This window comes from Cetorhinus maximus, unplaced genomic scaffold (assembly GCF_964194155.1).
Source record: "Cetorhinus maximus unplaced genomic scaffold, sCetMax3.hap1.1 HAP1_SCAFFOLD_709, whole genome shotgun sequence".
NCBI classification, from domain to species: domain Eukaryota; kingdom Metazoa; phylum Chordata; class Chondrichthyes; order Lamniformes; family Cetorhinidae; genus Cetorhinus; species Cetorhinus maximus.
Genome location: NW_027596651.1, coordinates 151,437 through 160,919, shown reverse-complemented (window position 1 = coordinate 160,919; position 9,483 = coordinate 151,437). Strand labels below are relative to the sequence as shown.

General features: G+C 43.2%; 1 protein-coding gene across 1 annotated transcript; it reads right to left on the bottom strand.

The window, feature by feature from the left end:
- Positions 1-261: 261 nt before the first annotated feature.
- On the bottom strand, positions 262-8,444 carry LOC144674571 (putative G-protein coupled receptor 139). The gene is made up of 2 exons (XM_078535861.1): positions 8,381-8,444; positions 262-1,247 (listed from the first exon to the last, which is right to left on the bottom strand). The coding sequence occupies exons 1-2, from the start codon at positions 8,442-8,444 to the stop codon at positions 262-264; spliced, it is 1,050 nt and encodes a 349-aa protein (XP_078391987.1).
- Positions 8,445-9,483: the final 1,039 nt, after the last annotated feature.

Here is a 9,483-nt window from a genome sequence, read left to right as displayed (position 1 = left end):
AATGGTCCACCTGACTCTGGGTCAATTGGATGACTGATTGGATGAAGTGACTGTCAGTCAGCCGCTAAGCCACCTTAATTGGCTCAGGTAGCTGTCATTCAGCGAGCGCTTCTCCCTGAATGGCTGAGGTGGCTGTGGGTGAAAATCTGATGCAGCTCCATTGGCTGCTGCGCCTGTCAGTTATGGGGATGATTGCCCTGATTGGCAGAAGCAGCTGTCAGTTAGCGGCGGCGATCCCTGATTGGCTGATGCTACTGTCAGTCAGCATGCGGAGCTCCCTCTTTGGGGGAAGCGCCTGTCCGTCAGCAGCCGGAAATCTCCGATTGGCTGAGGCGTCTGACAGTCAGGTTTTTTTTTCTTCATTAATTGAATAATTGATGTAACCGGATAATTCACCGTTTTCTTGACCTGCTCTCGGAACTTGGACTGAGTCACCCCATAAATAAATGTGTTTGTGCAGCAATTTAAACTCCGCAGCATAAATCCGACTTGTTGTAATATATATTCAGGATAGGTGAGGTAAACTAAACCTCTCACATCAATATAGAAGAATTTTATAACATGCACCGACCACAGGAGGATGAAGATGCCGGATATGGTGAAGAGTAAAATCATTGACTTCCTCCTGCTCTCCATCTCTGGGTCACTGCGATTCTCTCCCTTACTCTGAGCCCTCAGTCCCTTCCGGACTCGACTGGCCACTAAAATGTGTGTGACTGTCAGAGCGTTAATCAGCAGAATTAATCCGAATGGGAGCAATGGAGTTAAAACCGTTTTAAACCAGGAAAATCCAACCCATCCGGGATCAGTATAAATGCTTGGCTTTGGAAAACAGCCCCATGGTACATTGTCGATTATCACAAAAGCTTCATATGTGAAGTACCACGAGATGTTTTTTAAACAGAGCAGGATACCGGTTGTCACTAGAACCACAGCCGCAGTTTTCCCGGTGCAATATTTTGTTCTCAGCTTCTGGCAACGAATGGCCACAAATCGATCAAAGGAGAAAGTGACGGTGAACCAGACAGAACAGTCCGTCGCTGCAACCAACAGGACAACGTGAACACTGCACACAGGAGTGATGTCCAGGAAAGTCACTGGGAAATAATAATTTCTGATCTTGGTCAGTATGACGTGTGTGATAATGACCAGTAGATCCACCGTTGCCATGGCCACCAGGTAGCGAGTGGTGCAGGTGGAGAGGCCACACTTTCCCCGGGACAGGATCACAATTCCCAGTAGATTAACTGTCAGAGAGAGGGGAGAAGGGCCTGGAAATTAATGATTAAACATTCTCCGTGTCTGACCCTCACAGGGAGCACAGGATTTCAGCACCAAAACAGAGTTTGGTCACAGGAGGACAGGCAGGCGACTGGCTGGTGAGTATTTCAGATTTTAGCTTTGTTTTTAGATTGAAATTAGCAGCTGAGTTACAATCACTTGTTGATTATTATTAAATTTATTATTTAAACGATAGGGGGAAATTAAACAAACAATAATGGTGAAACAACAAAAAAGAGCAAGACGTGAGCGGGTGTTTAAAGAGCAGGAGTTTAACTGTGAGGGAGTGGAGCGGCTGTATAAAGAGCGAGAGTGGAGCGGGTGCATCTCGAGCAGGAGTTTACCTGTGAGGGAGCAGAGCGGCTGTATAAAGAGCGATTACGCAGTTTACCTGTGAGGGAGCGGAGCGGCTGTAAAAAGTGCGGAGCGGAATGCCCCTTTGAGGGAGCAGAGCAGCTGTATCAAGAGCGATAACGGAGTTTCTCTGTGACGGAGCGAAACGGCTGTGTAGAGAGCGATAGCGGAGTATACCCTTGAGGGAACGGAGCGGATGTATAACGAGCGCTGCAGAGTTTAACTGTCAGGGAGCCTGTTCTCACACAGGCACTGGGCGGTGCTGGAATTCAAAAGGAGTGATGTCAGAACAAGGGAGAGAGCTGGATTGTAGTTAGTGAGTAAGTTGTTTTCTTTTTTCTCCATTTTAAAACTACATTACAGTAGGTAACAGTTACTGCATTTGAATTTATTTTGCCAGAAAAAAGCTAAATCGTTTTTTACTTAAATTTAGTGAAACAGTTTTTTGTAATAAAAATAAAAGAAAACTTATGTCAAAGGGACTCAGTCATGTGATTTGCATGTGGATTCTTCGACACGCATTACAATCTGAATGATGAAATCTGCAGGAAGTGCCACTGGATTCACCAGCTTGAGCATTGGGTTTCAGAGCGTTAGCGTCAGCTGGAGACAGAGCAGTGCATCCGCGAGACTGAGAGATAGGTGGATAGAACATTTATAGATGTGGTCACTCAGCAGCTTGAGGAAGTGCAGGAATGGGTGACCACCAGTCAGAAGAAGGGAGGCAAGCATGTAATGAGGAAAGCCACAGGTATGTAATGCGGAAAGCACCAGGCAGGTAATGTGGAAACCCTGTTTATCTGCTTTGGAAAATGATAAGGGTTAATGTTCCACTGGAGAGTGCAACCAGAGTCAAATTCCAGGCACTGAGAGTTTCTCAGCTGCACAAGTGGGGAGGGGTAAGAGTCCAACAGCAATAGTGGTAGGAGACTAAATAGTGAGGGGTGCAGACAGGAGCTTCTGCAGCCGTAGACCTGACTCCAGATGGTGTGTTGCCTCCCTGGTAGCAGTGTCAAGGATATTACAGAACAGTTGCAAGGCATTCTGAAGATGGAGGGAAAACTCAGAGGTCATGGTTCACATTCGTACTAACGACTTAGGTAGAAAGAGGGATGAGGTACTGCAAAATTAACTTAGGGAGCTAGGCAGTAGATTAAAAAGTAGGACTTCCAAGGTTGCAACATCTGAATGGCCCCCTGGCCACGTGAAAGTGAGTATAGCAATATGAGGATAGAGAAGATGAATGCGTGGCTGAATAAATGTTGCGTGTGGGAGGCCTTCTGGTTCCATGATCAAGGTATGTTTCTAACGAATTGGCACCTGTTCACGTCGGACAGGTTGCACCTGAACTGGCACAGGAGCAACATCTTTGTGGGGAGGTTTGCTTGTGATGTTGGGGTGGGGTTTGGGGGGAGGGTAAAACTAATTCGGTATTTTTATGTAATAATGACTGAAGGTACAGTAGAGGGTGGTGCACAGCCTAATATAGAAGAGAAGCTAAGTGAGTCTGGAAGACAGAGCAAACGTAGACCTGTTAAGGCACAGGGGAATAATGCAAGGCTGGTTCGCTGCTATTGTAATGAAATGAATCTTAAAAGTAGGGCAGATGAATTGAGGGTGCTGATTAACACATGGGAATATGATATTGCTGCTATCACGGAGACATGGTTGGTGGCAGGGCAGGACTGGCAGCCCAATGTTCCACGGTATAGAATGTTCAGGCATGACAGGAGGCTGAGGGCGACTTGGTGGTGGGGGTTCTAAATGGAAGTTGGCAATGCACGATTGATGAATAAGGAAATTAATGCCAAAAGGAGTGATGGTAAATTAGAAGGTTCCTCAAATGAGGCCATCTGTAGAGAACTTAAATAGCGGATGCAATCACATTGCTGGGGGTGCACTAAATGCCTCCAAAGAGTCAGGGGGGCTAGAGGAGCGGATATGTAGGAAAATCTCAGAGATGTGTACAAGGGTAATAATAGTAGAAAATTTCAATTCACCAATATTAACTTGGATAGTCTTAGTGTGAGAGGATTCGATGTGGTAGAATTCTTAAAGTGCTTGAAAGAGAGCTTTTTGAGGCAACCCTAAAGCCCTACGAGAGAAGGGGCGGCACTGGACCTAATCTTAGGGAATGAAGCCAGGAAAGTGGTATAAGGGTCAGGGGGGAAAGCATTTCGTGGAAATAGACCATAGTTCTTGCGGTTTTAAGGTAGTTATTGAAAATGACATAGATGGCTTGTAATTAAAGGTGCTGAAATTGGGGTAGGCCGACTACAATATTTTATGACAGGATGTGGCCAAAGTGGACTGGGAGCAGCTAATTGTAGGAAAGGCTACAAAAGGCCTGCGGTAGTCATTCAGAAAGGAAATGGTGACAGTTCAGGGCCAACATGTTCCCGTAGAGGTGAGGGGTAGGACAAACAATTCCAGGGGATACTGGTTGTCAAGGGATAGAGAGGATTGGATAAGGAAAAATAAAAGTGACTGGTGGCAGATACAGGGGGTTTAAAACAGCGCGGAAACGCTGGAGAAGCATCAAAAGTGCGTGGTGGGGGAGGGGTGTGGTTATTAACAAGTAGTTAGGAGAGCTAACAGGAGACATTACGAAACACTAGCCAGAAAGGTAAAGCAAAACCCAAGGCATTTTATAAATATATTGAGGGCATGAGGATAACCAGGGAAAGAGTGGGACCCATCAGGGAACAAAGTGGCAGATTGTGCTGTAACTGAAGGACAAAGGTGAGGTTATGAACGTTTACTCTTCATCTGTGATGACTGTGGAGAACGATGATGTAGGTGTTGAATTCAGGGAGGGGGACGTGTAATATACTCGAACAAATTAGCTTTGAATGGGTGGACGTATTAGTGGTTTTTACTTGAAAGTGGATAAATTCACAGGCCCAGATGAGATGTAACCCCGGTTGTAATATGAGGTACGGGAGGAGGGTGCAATGTCTCTGACGCTTATTTTCAAATTATCTGGCCATTCGAGGAGCCAGTGTACTGGAGGAGAGTGAGAGAGGAGAAGCGGGGCCATTAGCAGTGAGACAGCTGTAGCTGGGCCATTAACAGTGAGAGAGAGAGAGAGGAGCAACGGGGCCATTAGCAGTCAGAGTGAGAGAGGAGAAGCGGGGTCATTAGGAGCGAGAGAGTGTGAGAGAAGCTGTGAGAGAAGCAGCGAGTTTGTTTGCAGTTTGAGAGTGAAAATGGGTCCGAAACAACTGTGCTAAACTTACAAACGGATAATTACAAAGGAATGAGGGCAGAGTTGGCTGGAGAAGACTGGGAAATGAATTCAACAGAAAATATGGTTGATGAACAATGGCAGACGTTTAAGAAAATTGTTCAAGACTCATATCAGCGATATATCCCTGTGAGGAATTAGGATTCTAGGATGGACATAATCAACCATAGTTTACCCAAGAAGTTGAATATAGAATCAAGCTGAAAAAAGAAAAATGTACATTGTGGCAAAGGTTATTCGCAAGCCAGAATTATGATCTTTTTTTTAAAACCAAGAAAAGTTATCCAAAAATACATTAAAGATTGAGAAAATAAACATTGAGCGATAACTAGCAGGTCTTATAAAAAGGTTACGTACCAGATGCTTTAAATATAAGAAAAAAATGAAGAGATAGTCTTAAGTGAACTAATGCCTCTTAGAGAACGAGTCTGTGAAAATGAGAATGGGGAACCAGGAAATGGCAGAGGAGTTGAAATAATGCTTTGCATCAGTCTTCATGGTAGACGACATCAATCACATTCCAAAAATACTAAATAATCAGGGGGGAAATGGGGGAAGGGAATAAAGAAATAACTATCACTGGAGAAAAAGTGATCAAGAAACTAATGGAGCTAAAAACCGATAAATCCCTGATGGGTTGCAGCCTAGGATATTAAAGGAAGTATCTGCACAAATAATGGATGCACTGACAGTTATCTTCCAAGAATCGATTGATTCTGGAAAAGACTCAGAAGATTGGAAATCTGCCAAAGTAACAACCTTTTTCAAAAAGGGAGGGAGAGAAAAAGGTCAGGTAACTATAGGCCAAATAGCTTAACATGCACTATTGGGAAAACGTTAGAGTCTATGACAAGGAATGTGATAGCCAAGCATTTAAAATACATAATATAATCAAGCAGAGTTAACATGGTTTGATGATGGGGAAATCGTGACTGGCAAATTTATTAGAATTATTTGAGGAAGTAAAAAGCAGAATGGATAAAGGGGAAACAGGATATGCAATATTCTTGTGTTTCCAAAAAGGCATTCAATAAGGTACCATACACACGGCTGCTTAATAAGATAAGAGCTCATGGTCTTGGGGTAGTACACTAGCATGGATAGAGGATTTGCTAACTAATAGAAGACAGAGTGCTGAGATAAGGGGGACATTTTCAGAATGGTAAACTGTAAGTCGTGAAGCGCCACAGGAATCAGTGCTGGGACCACAGTTACTTACAATATATATCAATGGCTTATATGATGGAAGCGAATCTACTATCGCCAAATTCCCAGTTATCACAGACATTGGTGCGAAGGCAAGTGGTGAGGAAGACTCAAAGGGCCTACAGGGGCATATAGAAATGTTAAGTGATTTGGTAAAACTTGGCAGATGCCATATAATATCGGAAACTGTGGGTTTATGCACGTTGGCAGGAAGAATAGAGGAGTTCAATATTACATAAATGGAGAAAGTTGCAGAAAGCTGCAGCAGAGAGGGATTTGGGAGCCCGTGTACATGAATATGAAAACGGTAATTTCAGCAGTTGATAGGGAAGGGAAATGAAATATTGGCTTTAATTTCAACGGGATTCGATTATAAAAATGGGAAAGTCATGCTAGAACTATACAAGGCACTCGCTTATAATAATGTCAACAATTCTGGTCCCTTTATTTGTGGAAAGATATGCTGGAATTGGAGGCAGCCCACAGAAGGTTCAATAGGCTGGTGCCGGATGTGGAGGGACTTTTTTCAGGTGGGGAGATTGATTAGATTGTGCCTGTACTCATTGGAGTTGAAAATAATGAGAGTGGGCCTTATTGAAACATATAAGATTTCGAGGGGGCTTGACACAGTACTTGTTGAGAAGCTGTTTCGCCTTGTGGGGGGGGTTCAGGACGAGTGGGCCTCATCTCAGAGAAAGCGTTCACCAATTTAATGCAGAGATTAGGTGGAATTTCTTCTCTCAGAAATTAGTGTATCTGTGGAATTAGTTCCCCTTGAGGGCTGTAGATGATGAGTCGTTAAATATATTCAAGGCTAAGCTCGACAGATTTTTAATCAGTCAGAGAATCAAGGGTTATGGGTAAAAGGTAGGATTGTGGAGGAAACGTTGGTCAGATCAGCAATGATCTCACTGAATGGCTGAGCTGACTCCATGGGCGGAATGACCTTCAACTGCTCCGATCTCTTCTGGCCTTATAAAACAATCAAAAAGAACATTGGACCACTGTAAGAGTTCTGGCGGATTGCTTCAATGTCAGGAACGGGTTGACATCTATTTCTGTTGAAGCAGCTCAATAGAAAATGGAGCTAAATCCAGACATTTAACTTCATACACTCACTACCAAATATCTTCAACCAACATCAAAACACTTCTTGTTGTCACACTATACAGAACGTAAAACACAGAGAGAGCTCCAAGGAATGGAAAGACAGTTCATCAATAAAAACAGACATGATTTCCAAATCGAAACGAATCCTTTCAGTGCGGATGCTGACCCACATCAGTTCAATTCGACACCGACAAATGTTCCCAGTCATGCATTATCACTTGGAGCAGGTATTCCACTCTGGTTACTGGCCGAACTCAATGCAATTCTGCACTGCCAGATATAACCATAAATAATTGTTGACTGCAGTCAGTTATTCCACTCTTTTTACTAACCCACACTTTCTACAATTTGACACTAGCAGATGCAGTGAGTGAAAGAGTGGTGGCTGGTGCCAGTTATTCCACTCTGATTAATGACCCACACTCAGTAAAATTCTACACTGACAGATACAGCCAGTAATACATGTTCACTGGGGACAGGTATACCACTCTGGTTAATGACCCACACTTGGGAACATTTGACACTATCAGATACAGTAATTGAAAGATTGGTGACTGTAGTCATGTATTACACTGTGGTTACTAACCCACACTTAGGACAAGTTGACATGAACAGATAAAGTCAGTGAAAGATTGGTGACTGGAGTCAGGTATTCCACTCTGGTTACTGACACACACTTAATAGAATACAGACATTAACAGGTAGACCCAGAAACATATGGTCACTGGAGTGAGGTTTTCCAATCTGGTTACTAACACACACTTAGGACAATTTGACACGAACAGGCCCAGTCCGTGACAGAGTGGTGATTGGGGCCAGGTATTCCACTCTGATTAATGACCCACACTCAGGGTGATTTTCCTCTGACTCCCACTGAACATTCCTTCAGAGATTTTGCCTTCACTAAGGTCTATTTTAACATTACACAATTTTCCACTGAATACTAGGACATAATTCATCAGAGAGCCTGCTAGTTACAATCAAGGGTTTGTTTTCATTTGAGAAAATTGAATAAAGCCGCAGAGACATTCAAGACATTTTAATTCAGCAAATTATATCGCTGATTCAGTGTGTCTGTGACAGTGAGCAACAGATCAGAATGTAATATTTTCAGTCACAGTTTAAAATGAGAGAGCCGCTCACTTACAGATTTACACAACTTCAGTAGCTTTGGTCACTCACCAGGAACACCGATAACAGCAAGGATTGTGTGGAATATTTTCTCAGCCACTTTAATTGATAGCATTGTTTCAGTGCGAAGTGATGTGCCCCTTTGTGCTGCTTGTAATATCTGCCTTAAACACTGAGGTGATACATTCCCAAAGCCTTTAATTTATACCCTGCGGGATCACCTCAGGGATGTTGAAATTGCAACATTGTTCAAATTGTTTTTTAAAATATATGAACAAACAGATAATGACTTTGAGTTTATTGATACAAAATGTTTATTTTAAAATGGAGCTCACAGGATCCAAGGACTGGACTCTACTTATCAAATTAATTAACTAATAAAAAGAACAAGAGCTGTATTCACCTGGATAATATGTTGTCCACTCAATCACCATCAGTCCCTCATATAGATCCCCGATTGTTTCAGTGATATCCGATCCTTGACTGGTACCATATATTGTTTAAATTCCAAACCTTCGAGTGCCTCTGTTCTATTACACCATGTGGGGTAACTGTCCTCTTTACTGTGGACATTCAGTTGTGCGATTACAGTGGGTTAAGGATGACAATTTATTAAAATATTCAACGAACAAAATATCTGGATGTATTCAAAATCCCTGAAAAACTGATTCCACGCCACAACCAAATGGGAATCTATCTCACTATCAATCTCTCTCTCTCTCTCTCCCTCCCCCCGCTACCTGTCCCTCTTTTTCTCCGTGCACATCTCACTCACTCCCTTTTGCTGTGTCTCTCACTTTCCTCCCCTGTCGCTCTTGAACTCTTTATCTCTTTCTCTGGTTTTTACACTCACTGTCTCTCCCATTACCTTGTTCTTCTTCTCTTTTTCTCTCTCTCTGGCTCTCGCTCACCCTGTGTCTTTTTCTTCCATCTCACTTCCCCACTCTCTTTTTCTGCCCCACTCTCTCTCTCTCTCTCTCTCTCTATCGCTCTCGCTGACTCTCTGTCCTTTTGTTTCCCTCTCTCTCACTCTGTCTGTCTGTCCGGCTAGCTAACTATCTATCTCTCTCCGTATTTTTATTTCTCTCTTTCCCTCTCTCTCCCTATGCCTCTCTCTCTGTCTCTCTCTCTGTCACTCTATCTGTCTCTGCCTC

What these genes read in the sequence shown, in the direction of transcription:
- LOC144674571 (XM_078535861.1), bottom strand. Translation starts at nt 8,444, where the DNA reads ATGCTATCAATTAAAGTGGCTGAGAAAATATTCCACACAATCCTTGCT. An exon ending in TGCTGTTATCGGTGTTCCTG is followed by an intron (nt 1,248 to 8,380) that starts GTGAGTGACCAA and finishes TCTCTCTGACAG; the next exon opens with TTAATCTACTGGGAATTGTG.